The sequence below is a fragment of the Pelophylax lessonae genome, assembly GCF_965119305.1.
Source record: "Pelophylax lessonae genome assembly, chromosome: 7".
Classification (NCBI taxonomy): Eukaryota; Metazoa; Chordata; class Amphibia; order Anura; family Ranidae; genus Pelophylax; species Pelophylax lessonae.
In genome coordinates this window covers 216,077,340-216,097,487 of record NC_138774.1, presented here as the reverse complement: position 1 = coordinate 216,097,487, position 20,148 = coordinate 216,077,340, and the positions used below count along the sequence as shown (strand labels likewise).

The following is a 20,148-nucleotide window of genomic DNA, read 5'->3' as shown; positions in this document are numbered from 1 at the left end:
AACTTAAAATCAAAAAATTCCGAGGACGGGTCATCCAAACAACCTCCAACCTAAACATTAGTTAGAAGCAGGCTAACCCTTTAAACAAGCAAGATATATTGACAGCTTTGTAAGGGTTTGCTCACAGTGTTCCCATATAAAACAAAGGGACGGCGTGTAGGACCATAAATGTCCAGTTTGGGGTAGCAGGTCATTTTCTTCTAATTGGAGACATGTGCTTCCCTTTCCTGAGATATAAATCACATTAAAAAAGTAAACTTATACGACTTTCACAGAGCCCTCCCCAATGGTCATGTCATACATCCAGACACTGGAAAATTCATTAGAACCACCAAGAACCGAGCGCTTGATGAGACAGACTGAAAAAAATCTGCCTCTTGTCGGCTACACCTATCCATATTCCAAATAAAATTATCGGCTCATTGCACAGCTTCAAGAAGAACGGCCTTTTATCTACAGCAGCTTTAGCAGATGGAAAACATCCCACTCTCTGACCACCAGGGGGAGCACTTGCTCAGTCAGAGACATGCCACTGATCTCGTGCTAGGATGTCCAGATTGGAAGGGGATGAGCCTCTGTATTGAAGACAAACTTGTCCAAGTTCAAGAGATCCACATCATCTGAGAAAAGAAGGAACAAATACTTCAGGGTCTCCCCTAGGAAAAAACTCTCCATCTTGTCACGGGGCTCAGGGTTGCTGGGATTCTGCACGTTGTTGATGGAGGTGTAGCCACCGGATGGAACCTGGTAAAGAAGAATATCATATATAAGGAACAGATCTCCAGGAAGAAAACCCTTTGTTCTGTTAAAGGGAATCTAAAATATTTTCTTGTAGGTTTTTAATATATTCTATATCTCCAAAACAAATAAACTGCACTTGCTGCTTCAGAGAATATCCTCAATATTATATCACACAGCTAAACTCAAAAGCTATGAATACTAAAGCCAGATGAAAATGGTCTAAAAATGGTTGTGCTGTGTGAAAAACTCAAACAGCCAAAAACAAGTACCGTATATACTCGAGTATAAGCCGACCCGAGTACAAGCCGAGGCCCCTACTTTTACCAGAAAAAGATGAGAAAAATGATTGACTCGAGTATAAGCCTATATGAGAATGCAGGGTGGCTGGCATGGTACAGGAGAATGCAGGGTGGCTGGCATGGTACAGGAGAATGCAGGGTGGCAGGCATGGTACAGGAGAATGCAGGGTGGCAGGCATGGTACAAGAGAATGCAGGGTGGCAGGCATGGTACAGGAGAATGCAGGGTGGCAGGCATGGTACAGGAGAATGCAGGGTGGCAGGCATGGTACAGGAGAATGCAGGGTGGCAGGCATGGTACAGGAGAATGCAGGGTGGCAGGCATGGTACAGGAGAATGCAGGGTGGCAGGCATGGTACAGGAGAATGCAGTGTGGCAGGCATGGTACAGGAGAATGCAGTGTGGCAGGCATGGTACAGGAGAATGCAGGGTGGCAGGCATGGTACAGGAGAATGCAGGGTGGCTGGCATGGTACAGGAGAATGCAGGGTGGCTGGCATGGTACAGGAGAATGCAGGGTGGCTGGCATGGTACAGGAGAATGCAGGGTGGCAGGCATGGTACAGGAGAATGCAGGGTGGCAGGCATGGTACAGGAGAATGCAGGGTGGCAGGCATAGTACAGGAGAATGCAGGGTGGCAGGCATGGTACAGGAGAATGCAGGGTGGCAGGCATGGTACAGGAGAATGCAGGGTGGCAGGCATGGTACAGGAGAATGCAGTGTGGCAGGCATGGTACAGGAGAATGCAGTGTGGCAGGCATGGTACAGGAGAATGCAGTGTGGCAGGCATGGTACAGGAGAATGCAGGGTGGCAGGCATGGTACAGGAGAATGCAGGGTGGCAGGCATGGTACAGGAGAATGCAGGGTGGCAGGCATGGTACAAGAGGATTCGGGGTTGTGGGCATACTAGTGCGGGTGTTTCACTTACCTGTTCCAGAGGCGCCTTCATTTTAAAAATGGCGCCGACACGTCATTGCGCACGCGCCGCCGCCGCTCGGGAAAGCTGGTATACGTTCGGCTATTTCCGGCCTGTCCCGAGCGGGGGGGGCGCATGCGCGGTGACATGTATACGCCGGGCGGCGCCATTTTAAAATCTTAAACACGTCGGAGCAGCCGGGAACTTTTTTTTTTTTTTGTTGACTAGAGTATAAGCCGAGGGGGGCGTTTACAGCACAAAAAAATGTGCTGAAAAACTCGGCTTATACTCGAGTATATACGGTATAAGGAAAATTAGGATAAGTCCAAGGTAAAATAATAATCAGGTCCACAAAGGTGTTCAGAGGATATCAACTCCAAAATGTATCTGTGGTATTGAAAATACACTGTAATGTGTGTGCGAAAAAGTTCAGCTGGATGTAGAGTACTGCGGAAGCCCTCCGATCGGGTAATCCATTGTTACACTTGCCAGGCCTCTTATAATCTGGGGTTGGCATTTCTGGTAAACAGCTTGATTTACCTAGATGGTGGGCTCACGGATCACATTGATAAATTGTTTCAATGTTGTAGTTCTTTTTGTTCCTGAACTTTTTGACACAAACATTACAGTGTATTGGCAATAACACACGGTTACATTTTGGAGTTGATACACTGAACACATTTGTGGACTTGATAATGTTGGTTTACATCCGTGGACCGGATTATTATTCTACCTTGGACTTCATTTTCCTTATTCTTGTTTTTGGCTGTTTATGAACTTTTCACACACATATTATATATATATATATATATATACATACACACACACACATATACACACACACAAAATATATATATATATATATATATATATACATATACACACACACACACACTCACATATACATACAGTGGGGAAAGAAAATTGTTGATCCCCTGCAAATTTTGTAAGTTTTCCCACTTATAAAGAAATGGAGGGTCTATAATTGTTATTATAGGTGTTTTTTTTTTTTTGACAATACTTTTTATTAGTTTTTTTTTGCAAGTATACATACCATCCCAAAGAAAAACAAAAAAAGAAACAACCAAAAAAAAAAAAAAAATAGAGTAATATATAAGAAAAACAATATGATCAGACCATGCACATCAATATCGCATAGCATCTCGGATGACAAGGTCATAGGTGTTTTTTTTTTTTTTAAAAAAAGAGACGGAATATCAGCTAAAAATCCAGAGAAAACAATTTACAGATATTATAAATTGAGCTGCAGTTTAGTGAGTAAAATAAGTATTTGATCCCCTACCAACCAACAATAATTCTGGCTCCCATCGCCGCCGTCTGACCGGTTCTCCATCTGCACCGCCGTCATCTGACCGGGTCTCCATTTCTTTGAAGTCGGCGCCGCCGAGTACCCGGAAGTGATGTTATGATATGACATCACTTCCGGGTACTGGCAGCGCCGAATTCAAAAACTTACAGCATTCAAAACAGCCAAACTTGGCGTTTTGAATGCTTTTAAGTGCAGAAGAGGGGTTTGGGCCCCCAGATCCCTCCAACACAGTACCTGTAGACTGAAAAAAAAAATTTTTTTTTTTTTTCTTAAATATGTCCAAAAATATCAGCCAATACCGATATCCGATGACCAAAATATTGCTATCGGCGGTAAAAAAAACGATATCGGTGGATCACTAGTTATAACCCATTAGATGTTTTTTTCACCATCTCATTGGGGAGATTTCCCCTTTACTTCCTGTCCCATAGCCAAACAGGAAGTGAGAGGAAATCCTTGCAAATTAAGGAAAGTGTCCCCGTTGGAAGATGATTTCCCCTCTTTTACTGCTCTGTTGACAACCCAAAACTTGGGATTTTCTTTACTTTCACTTTCAGCGATAATGGTAAACAAGACAAACCAAAAAGGTGAATCTCCATAATGGTGACACAGACAGTAATTAAAACTGTCAGGGGTTCTAATCCCTCTCCACTGTATCCAAAACTAAAAAAAAAAAAAAAAAGTTTTGCCTTTATTTATCATTTTTATAATCTATAGTAACATTAACCACTTAAGCCCCGGAGGATTTTCCTGCTAAAAGACCAGGGGGTATTTTGCGATTCGGCACTGCGTGACTTTAACGGACAATTGCGCGGTCGTGCGACGCTGTACCTAAACGAATTTGACGTCCTTTTTTTCCCACAAACAGAGCTTTCTTTTGGTGGTATTTGATCACCTGTGCGATTTTTTGATCACGCGCTATAAACAAAAAAAGAGCGACAATTTTGCAAAAATAGCAATATTTTTTACATTTTTTTATATGAAATTCCCCAAAAAAAAAATGTAAAAATCAAAATTTTTTAACATTTTTGGCCAATTTGTTTTATCCTACCTATGTTTGGTAAAAAAAAAAAATCGCAAAAAGCGTATTTTGATTGGTTTGCGCAAAAGTTATCGCGTTTACTAACAAAGGGAAAGATTTTTGTCATTTTTGTTGTTTTTTTTTTTAACGCGTAATGGCGGCGATCTGCGATTTTTTTTGCGGTACTGCGACATTGCGGCGGACAGATCGGACCCTTGACTGACATTTTTGACACTTTTGGGGTTACCAGTGACATTTCTACAGTAATCAGTGCTATACATATGCACTGTTACTGTAAAAATACACTGGCAGTGAAGGGGTTAACTTTATTTGGGAGGGAGGGGCTGTGTGTGTCCCTAGGGGCGTGATTCTTACTGTGATTGGCTGTGGCTCTAGCTGTAAGGACACTGATCAACGGATCTACATACTAGATCCGAGTAATCAGTGTCTTTACAGCGATGAGAATGACAGGCAGCTTGTTTACACAAGCTGCCTGACATTCTCCCTCTTCCCCCGACGATCGCCGAGTGGCCGGCGGACATCGGGTCCGCCGGTCACACGCGCGGGGGGGTGCGTGACCGCGCGGGAGCGGGAGCGCGCCTCCGCGGGCGCGCGCTCGCTCCCCAGACCCTCCCAGGCTAGTGACGTTAATTAACGTCACTCTGCCTGGCAGGGGCTGACCGCCGCAGTAAATCTACTTGCGGCGGTCGGCAAGCAGTTAAGCTGGCAACTCGGTGTAGTCCATAAAATCCAAATCTTTATTGGCTACATTCTAAAACACACTGGTAACAAGCAAATGCTTTTCGGTTGCAACAGCCTTCCTCATCACACACAGCTATGTCACAGGCGAAAAGCGTTTGCTTGTTACCAGTGTGTTTTAGTATGTAGCCAATAAAGATTTGGATTTTATGGACTACACCGAGTTGCCAGGTCGATATTACTATGCATCTGTTCGTTGGGAGTGTGGGAGCACTACAGCCAGAGCACCGATCCTCAGCCACAAGAAGCTAAATCTGCAGTTAAAGTGATTGTAAAGTCTTGTTCTTTTATTTTTTTTTTAAATAACAAACATGTTATACTTACCTCCCCTGTGCAGTTGGTTTTGCACAGAGCAGCCCGGATCCTCCTCCTTGTGTGTCCCTGGTTGCTGCTCCTGGCCCCTCCCTCCTGTCGAGTGTCCCCACAGCAAGCAGCTTGCTATGGGGGCACCCAAGCCGAGCTGCAGATCCATGTGTCCAATCAAGACACAGAGCTGCAGTTCGGCCCCGCTCCTCTCTCTCCCGATTGGCAAACTGACTTTAATTAACAGCTGCGGGAGCCAATGGCGCCGCCGCTGTGTCTAAGCCAATCAGGAGGGAGAGTCCCAGACAGCCGAGGGACTCGTGGACATCACTGGAAAGAGAGGGTGCTGGGGAAGCTGCTGCACACAGAAGGCTTTTTATCTTAATGCATGAAGATAAAAACCTTCTGCGTTTAAAACTCCTTTAGGCTTGGGTATTTATTTGCTCACAATTTACTGGCCATAGGTGAACTGTAACCCTGATTGGTCAGTCTTATGATTAAAAAACCTCTGCTACAAATTTTAACCATTTCCCGCCCGCTGGACGTCATAAGATGTCCTGGACTTTAAGTGGGGATAGCTGAATGATACCTGTAGCTGCAGGCATCATTCCGATATCTTTTCTTTTTGCTGCCGGCTATTCCCTGCTCCGTAAAAACAATCGTTCAGCCATTTTATTTTTTTATTTTTTACAGGCGGCAAGAGGGGACATTTCCCTTCCCCACCGCCCTCGTGTGCTTCTACCAGCTCGCCCGTGCAACTGTTGAGGCTAATAAGGAAACTGCCAGTGGAGGAAATTTACCATAGAGAATACCGCCAATTACCTTCTGAGGCTGGGATGCGACATTATGATGTCACATCCGGCCCCAGCAGTTGCAAATGCGTGTATTCAGCTGGAAAGGCGGAGATTGCGTTTTATTTATTTATTTTTTGTTGTTTTTTTTTTTTTTTTTCCAGCCTAGAAGAGAGATGTGGGATCTTCCAGACCCCACATCTCTCTGTAAAGAGAACGAGTCATGACCTATTCCTATTACAAGGGATGTTTACATTCCTTGTAATAGGAATAAAAGTGATTTAAAAAAAAAAAAAAAAAAAAATTGAAAAGGGAAAGTGAAAAAAAATCACGCAGAAGGGAACGTACACGTACGCTGCACCCACATATCTAAACAGCATTCAAACCACACAGGGGAGTGAGCGAAAGCAACAATTCTAGCCCATGACCTCCTTTGCAACGCTAAACAGGTAACCTGAAAAATTGATTAAAGCATCGCCTATGGAGATTTTTAAGTACTGAAGTTTGGCGCCATGCCAAGAGTGTGCACAATTTTAACTTTCAATACATTTTTAGTAGAGAATAACAAAGACAAATAACAATGGAAGTGGTACAATAATGAAAGCTATTTTACAACAAATAATGGTTGAAAAATGTAGGTCAACATTATTAGGTGGGTACCCAGCCATCAATGCTATTATAACTAACTTTCATGGTTTTTTTTTTTTTTAAATTCATGAAACCGTTTTATTTTTCCCTACAAAAAAAAAAAAAAAAAATGCGTTTGAAAAATTGCTGCGCAAATACTGTGTGACATAAAAAGTTGCAATGACCACCATTTTATTCCCTAGGGTCTCCGCTAGAAAAAAAAAATATGTCTAAGGTTTGGGTGTTCCGAGTAATATTCTAGCAAAAATATGATGATTGTTACATGTAGGAGAGGAGTGCCAGAATTGGCCCGGTATGGAAGTGGTTAACCAGGTTGGTGGCCTCACAATTCACTATCACAGGAGTCAACTGCTTGGATGATGAAGGTGCAGCCCTATAGCAAGAAAGTATTCAATCCTGTGCTCACCCGCTTCCCAATTCCACATTATGCAAAGCAAAAGAACTCTAAATGGCTCAACAATCCCCCCTGCCCCCAATTGACACTTTGAGTTCTAGTGTGCACGGGATTGTGGATAAGAAATGGAAAGGAATAAAGATTCCAAAATACTTACATTAGCAGTAAAAACACAGCCAAATGCTGCGTTATAGAATACACGTGTGCCCACAATGCTATGTATAAACTGAGAAAAAAAAAAAAAAAAAAACACATGGCTTTTATTACCCTTGTGAACTTGTTGAAGTTCTGGAGAATTTCCCAGCCCCAGTCCTGGTATTTGGTGTCACCGGTAAACCGAAAGAGATAGAAGAGACTTTCCACCGTTTCTGGTCTTAGCAGGTTGTGCCTGTCTGCCGTCTGCAAATATAAAAAGGACAACATTTGTAGAATACTGAAATTCAAAGCAGGATCACTCCAAATACCTGGGCACAGCCCAATTAGATGCCCGGCAGATCCAATAGATCAGTAAAATTTACCAATAACTATGTAGTGCGAGAGCCTGAGGATTAGCTATAAACTGAAACATTGGTTTAGCTGGGGCCTTGCACCACAACGTTATCAGTAAAATTCACTGTTGATCTGTCTCAATATACCAACACCATTTAATGCTAGGATCTATCATAATATACCAACACCATATGATGCAAGGATCTAACTAAACACTGCATTCCAATTCTCACAATAAATGAAAATATAAAATGAACAAACAATTTATAAAATCACACCCAGCGCCTCTGAAGATCTATTAAAAGAATGTCCAGCAGCCACTATACACATGTAATGAAACAGTAGTCAAAAATTGAAACCACCAAAAACCATCACATTAGTGACACTAAACTATATACATCCTTCAGGATGCTGGTCAATACACCCAAAGGACCGTAGATGAATCACAGTTCCAAAAAAGTGGTGATAAATACTGTGTTGAATGAAGTAGATATTCCACACCAGTGCTTCTTCCACCACACCACGTGAGAATCACTCCCCTAATGTAGCTATACTCACCAGAAGGTGAATATTAATGAGCCTTAGATAAATGATCCTAGCTGTGGGATCCAAGGATGATCTTCTCCACCTCCAATCATTATATGGTCATGCTCCTTACATAGAGCGAGGAGAAGGTGGTGAGACAATCCTGAACTGAAGGCAGAGGCACAAAAGCACTGGATTCAGTTCAGGATTGTCTCACCTCCTTCTCCTCGCTCTGTGTAAGGAGCATGTCCATATAATGATTGGAGGTGGAGAAGATCATCCTTGGATCCCACAGCCAGGATCATTTATCTAACGTTAGTTTTATACATCATATTATCATCCTACTGCTGTTGTGCACTTGTCACTTTGTTCACTATATATATTTTGGGGGTACAGTTAGCCGTCACACTGGGACGAAGAGTGTATATGTATTGACGTCCCTGGATTTATATATAATCTTCTTGCACTTAGCACCTTTGTCACAGCAGTTTGCACCTCGCGGACTATTCATGCTATTATATATTTTATTTTTACACATTGGATGGCGCTAGGAGCACTTTGAATATATTAATCATTTATTATTGATCAAGCACATTATTAATTGTTTATTCACTTATATTTATTGATTATAGATATTATGTTAGGATAAGCGCGGCTTTATTATTATATACCTATATATATATATATATATATATATATATATATATATATATATATATATATATATATACACATATTGCAGTTGGCAAGTGGTTAAGATCAAGTTGGGGGGAGGGGGGATTAAAGTACTCCTAAAGGTGTGTGATGCATAACCTAAAAAAAAAAAAAAAAAAAACAACACTTTTGACCTTCCCCCCCTGTATTAATCGTATTCTCCTATAGTTGTGCTTCACAAGCTCTAATAACACAAAATCTAACTTTATCCTGACTTTCCTGATCTGCATACCAGTTCCTGTACAGGCTTACAGAAAGTACTAGAATGAACGGAAGCACCAGTCAATCAGTAGCTGAAATCACAGTTGAGCTCTCACCTTTACATCAATGTCTTTCCCCCCTGCTGACCCATGCAGGAAGAAGTGAGAGATCTCTGGGCTTAGGCCAGTGTCCATTTGTTTGTACATCTGGTAGCAGGTCTCCATTAAGGCCACAGCGGTTTCCATGTGATCATTAGTAATGCCGTTGTGGGCACCTAATGCCAAAGTACCAGGAAGGAAACACACTAGATGATCCTGTGAGCAGAAAACATTGGAATTACACAACAGAAGTTGTACAGTTTAAATAATCTTATAAAGACAATTACACAGCATCCATTAAAGCTGAGTTCCGGTCTCAAAAATTTTTTTAGATAAAAATACCCCCGGGACAGTCAGGGCTAGTGCATTTAAGCAATGATAGCCTCTGAACTGTCCCGTTTCACTTACCTTTTTAGAAGCAATACTTGTCTTGTCCAGCGCTGCCATCTCAGGTGTGGGCAGCTGAAGCCAGGAGCGTCCTCTTCGGTGACGTCGGAGTCCCAGAATGCCCTGCTCGTCACTTCCGGTGCAGGCGCGTTATCCCTGTACAGCTTCTGCGCATGCCCAGAAGCTGTTTAGCAGGGAATAACGCACCTGCACAGGAAGCAACGAGCGGGGCCGATGCATTGACTTCTGGGAGCGATGACGTTCAGCTCCCAGGAGTCAATGCAAGCAGGAAGTGATGGCGCGGGCCGCGGCCGCAGAGGGAGGAAGTGGAAGGAAGGTAAGTATATTTTCTTCAAAAACAAGGTAAGTGAATCAAAAAAAAAAATTGTCATTATCCAATTCTGTTCTCAGGTAATGTACAGCAAGCGGATGGGGCAAAGTTCAATTTGAGGCTGGAACTGCGCTTTAAGTCACTGGAAATTTACAGAACATGCTCTACAGGGAAACTAACAGTTCACTCGTTTTTAAACTATATATATATATATATATATTTTTTTTTTTTTTTTAATTGTTGGTCTTTTTTTTGTTATCAGCGCAAAAAATAAAAAAAGTCGCAGAGGTGATCAAATACCACCAAAAGAAAACTATTTCTGGGGAAGAAAAGACAGCAATTTTATTCGGGTACAGCATCGCACAACTGTGCAATTGTCAGTTAAAGTAACGCTGTGCCGTATCACAAAAAAAATAGCCTGGTCATGAGGGGGGGTGGGGGGGGGGTAAACCTTCCAGGGCTGAATAGGTTAAGATCCCATACAACTGTATATATCTGAAATTTTGGGAAGAAGTTTCTTCAATGCATCCATACTTTTTTGGCTGAAAGGAGGTGCATAAGAATATGAAGAAAATTCACACAAACACAGGAAGAAAATACAAACATACAACAGTGTTAATAGTGATAATTAGAAGCAGGAACCTGGTACTCGGGTTGATGGCAATCAGTACTATCAGCTAGGGATGCACCGATCCGACTTTTTTGGACCCGATACCGATATCTGGCGTTGTGAAATCGCCGATACCGTAACCGATCCGGAGCTACACACACAGCATGCGGCTGCAGTACAGAGCAAAGCCGCTGCTTCATATGTACGGCTCCTCCATTCACAGGCGGAGTGCATCTGATATCACTCCGCCTGTGAGCCGGGACTATACAGGAAGTAGCGGCTCCAATCCCATACTACTACTGCACCAAGTAAGGGATGGCTGAGCCTTTACTAAGCAAAAACCGGATCGGCCAGTGGATCGGTCAATGTTACCGATCCAGCTATAATGGCCATATCCGCGCCGATATCCGTTCCGAATATCGGATCGGTGCATCCCTACTATCAGCCACTACATTGCACAACATATGATCGTATAAAAAAAAAAAAACACATCTCATGGGATGTAGGGAGCAAAACAGAGTAGTAGTTCTTCCTGTATAACAATACCTATAGTTTCTAGAAGCCTTCAAACAAGCGATTTAAAAACACAAGAACATACCATTTTCGGGCTGAAGTGGCCATGAGACAATTCACCCACAAAAGTCAATCCGCTTGGCTGCGACTTCCGGAGCAAATTCTTCTTCACCCCCTCAATGGCTTGCATATAGTCCTCCAAGAACCTGCAGATAAACACCCAGACTGTGCTATGAAAAGGAATTATAAAAACTTACCAGAATCAGACGAACGATAATGATTGAGATACCCTGCATTATTATTTTACATGACTAGACAAGAAATGGGCATTATGGCATGATGTCCAAAGTTTTATTGCACAAAACTTTTATTGGGTTTTTAAGTATTAATACAAAGGATGAAAGGCTTTCACATAAAGAAAATAATTCAACAATGGTAAGGATAGAGAGGCAAATAAACAACAAACAGGATTGGAGCAGAGGTATTACTGAAAGTGACATCACAAACTGTAAGACACAGGAAACTGTACAAAGTAAACTAAAATGGAAACTGGGAGAAGCTCAGTTGGTAACACTACCTGATATAGGGGGTATGCCCCAATAGGGGCAGTAGAAGGAATAGGGCATTCTAGAACCCAGGAAAGGAGTGAAAAGTGCAAGAGAAGAGTAAAGCAGAGAGCAAAGAGAAGGAAAAGAGGGGGGGGGAGCAGAATCTCATGCAGGCAACAAAATACAAAAGACGTCCAGCTGAGCGGTCAAATGGGAGAGTAGAGTAAAGGACGGTCCAAATTTAAGTGGTTGTTATAGGCCATCCAGGGATCCCAAATCTTTAGAATTTTGGCATGGATAAGTATAGATGTAAGCTTAACGTGGACCATGGTTGGTGCCCAATATTTTAGAACGGTCAAAGACAGCCTTTGTTAATTTTCTACAGTGAACTATCATGTCCCCCAAATTATGGTTGGGGCTCCTTATTAATCTGACACTTTAAGGCTACATTCACATTTCTGTGTGTGAGGTGTTAGGTATAGGAGGTATACAAGGTCTACAGGAGAAGTTCTCAAACTAAATCCCACTGGCTGGTTATGGTCTCCTGCCCGCTGTAAACTGGCATCTGCAGTGCAAAAGCCCCACGTGCAGGAGGCATTGTAGGCAGAGCAGCACCATTCCTCCCACTGACCATGGAGCATTTTTTTTTCTTCACTGAACTGACCAACGATACAGCAGCATATCCCCACCCCCTTCATGTAGGGACATTTTTATTTTTACTTCTAGTGACCAACAGTCCCCCCAACAGTGAAATAGCCCTTGGTTTAAAAGGTTAGCCTAAAGAGTTTATCTCCTAATAGACAATAGGCAAAAAGGATGACCTGTATTGCCATCTTAGGCAACAAAATTTACCATGCTGTCCCCAATAAACATAGCAAGACAAAACAACAAAATGGATTAGCCATTTTTCTAAAGGATGCTTACGTCGTCTCCTTCTTCCCACTCTGGATCCACTGCTTCAATAAGTACTCATAATAGCTGTCAGCTCGGGCTCCCAATGTGAAGACTCCAAGGTGGCTGAACTGCCCGCTGTTTGTGTTAATAAACATGGGTACCAGGCCTTCCCGTTTTCCAGAGAGAGTATGAACATGCTGGGTGACCTGGTCCACCACTTTCTAGAGATGAAATGCATATTAGATACCACTTCAAACCATCACCGAAAAAGTAGATTGCTTAAAAAAAAAAATTAAATTAAAATGTACCTTAAATGTTTCATCTCCTGTCAGTCGTGACAACTCCCGAAACTCCAGCTGGACACTGGTGACTTCAGCCACTGTGCTGTCCGAGGTCCAACGTGGTGGATGGGCGGTTCCTTTCCCAATGTTCACGTCAGAGTAAGGCACCTTGGATGGGGTGTTGAAAGCTGGCAGCAGGCGAGTGCCAATGTCTTTCTAAAGTTGCACAGAAGATGGCTTATAATGGAAATGGGTGAACAAGTCAACATTTAAAAGACATTTAACTCATTCTGGAATGCGGAGCAGAGATCTGCATCTGTTTAGGATCCCTTCAGGCTACGTTCACATGTTAGCGTAGCGGATCGCGGGCAGAACACCGCGATTCTGCCCGCGATCCGGAAATCGTTGCAAATCGCGGGACGCCTGTGCGTTGCCGTTGATTTGCAATGGCACCCCAAACGCTGTGCGATGTTGCCGCGATTTCCGCCTGCCGGATCGATGTATCATCGTGCAAACAAAATCGCGGGTCGCATGATGCCCAAAAAAGGTACAAGAGCTTCTTTGGGGCGTCATGCGACCCGCAATTCTGTTTGCGCGATGTTACCGCGATTCGGCAAGTGGAAATCGCAGCAACATCGCACAGCGTTTGGGGTGCCATTGCAAATCAACGGCAACGTGCAGGCGTCCCGCGATTTGCAATGATTTCGGGGTCGTGGGCAGGATTGCAGTGTTCTGCCAGCGATCCGCTACACTAACATGTGAACGTAGCCTTCAAGTTGATATTCTATATATACCAGCAGTCACCAGAAAGTGGCAAGTCTCAAAAGAAAACAAATTGCCTGCAAAGTCTCAAAAAAAAAAAAACAATCGTCAGGTCTCTTCTGCTCACAAACCCATCTAAGAAGGTTTAACCCAACTTGCTAATAGCTAATAATAGTTACCTCCAAACTTGCAGGATCTGCTGTGCTTTCTGAACAGAAAGCCCAGCATGCAGGTATAATAAACAGTTACAGAGACATCCCCTGGTAAAAAGTATTTAAAGTGAACATATTGGGAGTTTTCACATTTTAAAAGCTCTTTTTCATCTACAGTGGGCATCTGAAGTGCTGGCTCACACCTCTGCAGATACACTCTGGCCTCCCCTCTTTCTAAACTCTGTGCTTCCTATTGATCCACAAGGCCACTCATTGCATTTGGTGGCCAACTGAAAAGCTAGGAAGGTGAAAGGAAATGGGACGGGGACGGGGGGGCAAACACAAAAGTACCAATATCATTACACTGTAGTAGACACTGCACAAACTGGCACAGACAGACACCGTGACAACACATTTAGGAAAAACGTAACATGCAATGGAATAGAACAGTACCGCTTTATCCAGGAAAAGAGAGTCCTTGGTCAAGTGATAAGTGCTCAGCAGTCCTCCCAAAATCCGAATGGTAGTCTCAAACAGATTGACATCAACATTCTTATCAAACGTCAGCTGGGTGGCCACCCACTCTCGGGCCTCCTGAAACTCTGAGACCACAGAAAATTAGTAACAGTACACTGTGATCTCAGGCATTACCCAAAATATGATACATACATTCAGTAATGCATTGCTTCCAAACAAAGCAAAGTACAAGGATTGATTAGAAAAAAAAAAAAAACACGAATAACACCCAGGGCAGTTATTGCTGAGCCCTTGGCTGTCATGTTGGCCCACTTACTTCCTTAAAGTGGTTGCAAACCCTTACATAAACCCAGCGTAGTGACTGGCCTCAGGCGATATACAGAGATTAAACAAATCCTCCTACATAAGTTATACCTGTTTATCTGCAGTCTTCTCTTCTCTACATCTGTTCTTGTTGAATTTTTAAAACTTGTCAGAGTTCAGAAAAAAAAAGGGGGGGGGCAGAGAGCAGAAGCTACAATCTGCACAGCTCAGCAAGGAGAGCTCTGAGAGCTGATTGGAGGGAAGGGACACACAGGAACAGAGCTGAGGCTGTCAATCTGCTGGAAGTCCCTCCCGTGTCACCATTTTTCTCTTGGTGTCAGGAAAACTTGTCAGAAGAGATTCATGCTGATAGCAGAGGAACGAAGCAGAAGACAAAAGTGACACTTAGTGTTCTTAATTCAGACAAGTACACATTATAGAGGGATATCCTTTGTTCATATTCCATGTCTGACGTTTACAACCACTTTAAGGAGTTCCGACATTTCCCTGACTTGCATTATTTGAATACTTGCTCCAGTTCAGTAACATCTAGACTTAAACAGAGGATCAACATAACAGCCAGTAAACTAGCATTTTGCAAGGCTGTGTCTTAAGACATTTTACTTTAAAGGGTCAGTATGAGTTTGCCCAGTAAGTAAAAGGGAAATCAGCATGGAAGCTCTAAGCTTTTCTCTTTAATATTCAATCTGGTACAATTTTCTTTAATCTACCAACATGCATCTATCAATAGGTAGTATGAAAGTCTGCCTAACTAGATACAAATGGAATGGAAGGTTTACATTGGTCTTCTACTACATAGTAAATCTAACAGGGGTTGTATAATCATTGTGTGGTCCCCTTATCCCCTACTACAGCCAAAAAACATAATTTCTACACAGTAAAGGCAGGTTACCATTTTCTAATACCTGCAATTCTGTCACAAAAAAATAAAGCAATTAGTGTGTCCATGGGGTATGGCAAAGCATAAGACATTGATGGACCTCCCCAAACAAAAAGCTATAAGTTGGGTTGGAAATACTTATCAAGTAACCCATTGTGCTCCTAAGACAGGGGAATTGAGCCCTAAGTGGTTCAAAAGGCTGAAGGTTTTTTACCTTCATGCATTCTAAACATGAAGGTTAAACACCTTGTTTGTGAAGCCCCCCCCCCCCCCCAGCCTTTACTTGACCACCCTCTGATCCAGCAATTTTCATGCTAGCCTCAGCTGTCCCGGAACTCTCTTTCCCTATTGGCTTCCACTTCTGTTGATCAAAGCCAGTGAGCCAATGAGGAGAGAGCGGGAGGGGGGGGGGGGGGGGTTCCGAGCCGCAGCTCTATGTGTCTTATGAACACAGAGCAGTGGCTCGGGATCGAGCATGCAGCAGTCCCCCCAGGGCAAGCAGCTCTCTCTGGGGGCAGGGGCCAGGAGTGCCAGCGGGGGATCCGAAAGGGATAGGGGTTGCTCTGTGCAAAAAAAAGCACAGAGCAGGTAAGTATAACATGATTTTTATTTAAAAAAATGTTAAGTTTCCCATAGTGAGGAAAAGAAAGAAATTTTGGCAAGCCAATATCCAACAATCACTGCCCACACTCACCTTCTTTTAGGCCTAATATCCACATAGTGTCAAGAGCGTCTAGGAGAGTGAGCCCAAGCCCAAACCATTCATTGTATGCCTTGGAGATCGGCTTAAGCTCGTCATGACCCCATGCAAACTCCTTGTAACCCTTCCAGGCATGTTGGAACGCTTCAATCACCGCTTCCTGGCGCTCGTTGATGGGAACTAAAAGGAGATAAGTTAATAATTCACTGATCTTGTGTCACTCAAACAACTTTTGCAGGTCCAAATACCACAACACAGAATTATCTAGACTAAATGATGGTGCACAGACCATACCAGGAACTCATCCTCACATTCATATTATTATCTACACTCCTAAAGGGTTTATTATTAGGATGTTTTTAGGGCAGGAGAACTGGTGCAGAACATTTCAGTGGAAAATATTTTTAATTTAAATTTAGGTGCTATACACCTAAAACTCTTCATTTACCAAATCTGAAAAAGATAGTAACTTACAATATACATAGAGTAGAGCCAACTATAAAACTTTTTTTCTTTCCCCCATTTTGGATAAGAGTAAGGGAGGGTCATAAACCCTGTTGATTTTTTTGCAATCTCTGCCCAATTGGGAGACTTGCCTTCACTTCCTGTCCCATATTTAAACCAAAAAGTGTGAGAAAATCCCTTGGGGTTTATGGGAATATTATGGGAATCCCTTGGGGACCCCCAAGCCACCAGACCTAGTGTCCCCACTGGAAGATGTCCCCTCTATTATCATTCTGGGGAAAACCCAAAATTTAGGATTTTTATTTTTTATTTTATTATAAAACAATACGTCCTTTAGGCTCCGTTCACATGTAGGCATTTTGGGGCGTTTTTGGGGAGTTTTTCTGCTCTAGGATCAGCTCTCAAAACGCCCAACGAGACAAATCCTATTCATTTCAATGGCCCCTGTTCACATCTGAGCGTTTTGACGCTGTGAGCAAAATGCCCAACGCTCAAAAAAGTACATGAGCTTCTTTTTGGGCAGATTACAGGCGTTTTCCATTGGTCTCTATTCAATCTAAAAACGCCTGCACAAAAAACGCCTGTAAATCGCGGTAAAAACCGCGCGAAAACGCTACGCTCAGGTGTGAATGTAGCCTTAGGATTCAGACTTCATTTCATTCCTGCAATCTGCCCTGTTAGAGCCAGTATGTGGAAAGTGCACTGCTCTCTCAAAAAATGGCTTGGAGCCTACGCAGACCAACACATTGGGGCTGATTTACTAAAGGAGTCTGCTCATTTAGTAAAGTGAATGTTCATTTACCTTAGTAAAGAAGGTGAAGCAAGGTTCTTTATGAATACATATTTGTGTACAATGGATGATAAAGGATAAGCTCACCTTCAGCTACATTTTCCAAAAAGCCCCCTATGAAACTTTTGTGGGGGGTGCCTCTGTAAAAAAAAAAAAAGCTGGCCCCTTGATCCCATTTAACTAAGGAGAGAACACACTGCGCATGCAGAACGTTTACACGGCCACACAATTTTAGGGTCTACATGTGCGCAAACAGCAGGACAGAGGGTGATTGAACGGCCATCATTTTTTGCAGAAAGGCCCATCTTACAGCTGTATGTGCAATGCAAGGAGATGCAGCATTGGATAAAAGAGTGGTTCTAGTATGTACTGTTCAGAAGATATGGAATTGCATAGAGGGCTTTTTAGAAAATGTTGAACTTACACTTTAAACAAACAAGACTTTTGCTTGCTTGGGACTGGATAATTAAAGTGAACACGACTATTCCTGCTTTTACTTAGCCAAGTACAAAATCTCTTACTTCAGTAAATCACCCCCATTGAATATTTAACTCAAACCTCCATGATCCTTCTAGTGCTTGCTACTGGTAGATGATAATAAAGTGATTATTTTCCTCCCTAGTGTTGAGCCTGCTGTGTAACTTATGCATTAGAAGTGTGTACTAGAGGCTCAAGTGCCAATTTATGGGACACACTGCACTAGTCAATGACAATAAGCTAACAATAAAAAGTTTTTATCACAGCGAAAACTTGGTGAATTTAAAAGGACATGCATAACTCTACTTTTGCTGAGGAAAAAAAAAAAAAAACAAATCTCCTCTTTTTATGGATTATGACAACCTTTGTTGTAGATTGCTACCTTTTGTTATTCTGAAAAAATAATTGTTTGTTCCTCTGTGCTGAGTGAGCCTAATGGGAGTGGTTTCATAATTAATCAGCTGTGCAGCTGCAGGGCACTAATGAGGAATTCTGCAGAGTCTGCATTCCTTTAGACGTGTTCCTATTGGGAGTATCTCACCAAAAATGACATTTTTGTTGCAGGGGATGCCAGAAATCTGACTTGCATCTTAGGAAGACTTCTGGGAAAATTGGTGAGCCAATCACACAAGCAGGAAATGATGTTTCTGGGGTGTGGTCAGTATACATTCTGTGTACAGAACAGATCCAGGTAGCCATATTGCATTGCATTTTCAGAAACTTACAGCGGCTTCAGATTGAAAAGGAAAGGTCATTTTTAATAACATTCAATTACAATATGACTTGGGTCGCAATTGTATACGCTATATTGTTTTTACTTTATTAGCCCTTTAAATAATTTCAAAGTACAACTTGAAATTGGTGCAAAATGTTCCCATAGTAAATGCTTTCAAAGAGACAATGGTCCTTCTTACTGTTTTGTAACCATCTCAGACAGCTTCTCAAAAAACAGTTAAAGGAGTCAGAGGATGAAGATGTTTGGTCAGGAGCAAGTTGCACTTGTTTCAAGAAACAAGGTACCTGGAGATATGGGTTGAAGAAAACTTTCTAAGACAGAACAGTTCCACCGTAAGGTCTGGTACACAGGGGCCGGATATCAGCCGATTCAACAGAAACCAGCCAAAGTTCGGCCAGAGTGTACAGCAGCCTGAACGGCTGTGGAACAAGCGTGCTGAAAAACCAGCGTCCAATCAGCGCTGGCAGCCAATGGCGGGGGGCAGTCCCTATGAGAACACAAAGGCACAGCACTAACACTGATTACGTAGTATGGTGACCGAATTTTTTTTTTTTTTTTTATTCAGCTCGCTGGATTTAACACAAAAAAACTTCCTATTTGTACCTAGCTTTAGACAACATGCGCAGCTCAGTGTACAATGCCAAGAAACTTGCTGGCAGGCAGGTGGAAGCACTTACTGCATAAGAAAGCCTTTCTGCTAGCAATTCTTTTTTTCTCCACTTAAAGTGGTTGTAAACCCACTTTGTTGACATTTACCTATAGGTAAGCCTATATTAAGGCTTACCTATAGGTGCTATAAATATCTCCTAAACATGTACCGTTTAGGAGATATTTGGAGTGCATGCAGCCGATGACATCATTGGCGCATGCGCTCTGAAGGAACGGCCGCCTGTGCCGTTCCTTCAGAGCCCAGTGCCGTGAACGGCGGGCTCCCGCGCGCATGCGCCAATCAGATGGCCGGAGGACACGAACAAGGAAGCGGGGCGGCCAGACATGTCGGCCGCCCTGTCGCTGAGCGGGCGGCACTGCGAGGGCTTCATTTTAAGGTAAGTATTTCATAATGAGCTAGTATGGGATGCATACTAGCTCATTATGCCTTTGTCTTTACAGATTTTTTTTTTTTCGGGTTTACTTCCTCTTTAAGTGCCACTTTAAGACTACTAGGCAGTTCCTAGTAACACGCAAATGCCTACACTAAAGGCCCGTACACACGATACGAAAATCGGAAGTAAAATTTAGTCCGACGAACAATCTGCTGATTTTCGGATTGTTAGTATAGTGCTTTCGACAGCCGATTACGAATTTTCGGACGACAAAATCTGGATGTGCAGGCTATAAAATTTTTATCGTACGTCAACACAACGTCCGATTTTCGTTTAATTAGTACAGTTTTCGTCCGCAAAAATCGTAAGAGCAAGACTAGGCATGCTCCGAAACGAAAGAACACATACAAAGCAATCCAACACATGACATCACTGCTGAAGTAGAATTCTGTACTGCGAGAATTTTCGTATGAAAGTAACCTCTTCACTTTCCATATGAGACTAGCATGCAACAAAAAAATGGACGAAAGATCGTTCGATAATCTGATCG

At 42.7% G+C, this 20,148-nt stretch overlaps 1 protein-coding gene across 1 annotated transcript in view; it reads right to left on the bottom strand.

The window, feature by feature from the left end:
• Positions 1–208: 208 nt before the first annotated feature.
• MAN1B1 (mannosidase alpha class 1B member 1) overlaps positions 209–20,148 on the bottom strand; it is a 74,434-nt gene continuing 54,494 nt past the window's right edge. The window contains exons 6-13 of the mRNA XM_082262529.1: positions 16,082–16,267; positions 14,160–14,308; positions 12,820–13,008; positions 12,542–12,732; positions 11,155–11,275; positions 9,247–9,444; positions 7,469–7,600; positions 209–744 (exon numbers count right to left, since the gene is read on the bottom strand). Coding sequence (XP_082118655.1) covers positions 544–744; positions 7,469–7,600; positions 9,247–9,444; positions 11,155–11,275; positions 12,542–12,732; positions 12,820–13,008; positions 14,160–14,308; positions 16,082–16,267 — 1,367 coding nt within the window. The 3' untranslated portion in view covers positions 209–543. The remainder of the gene's footprint in view (positions 745–7,468; positions 7,601–9,246; positions 9,445–11,154; positions 11,276–12,541; positions 12,733–12,819; positions 13,009–14,159; positions 14,309–16,081; positions 16,268–20,148) is intronic.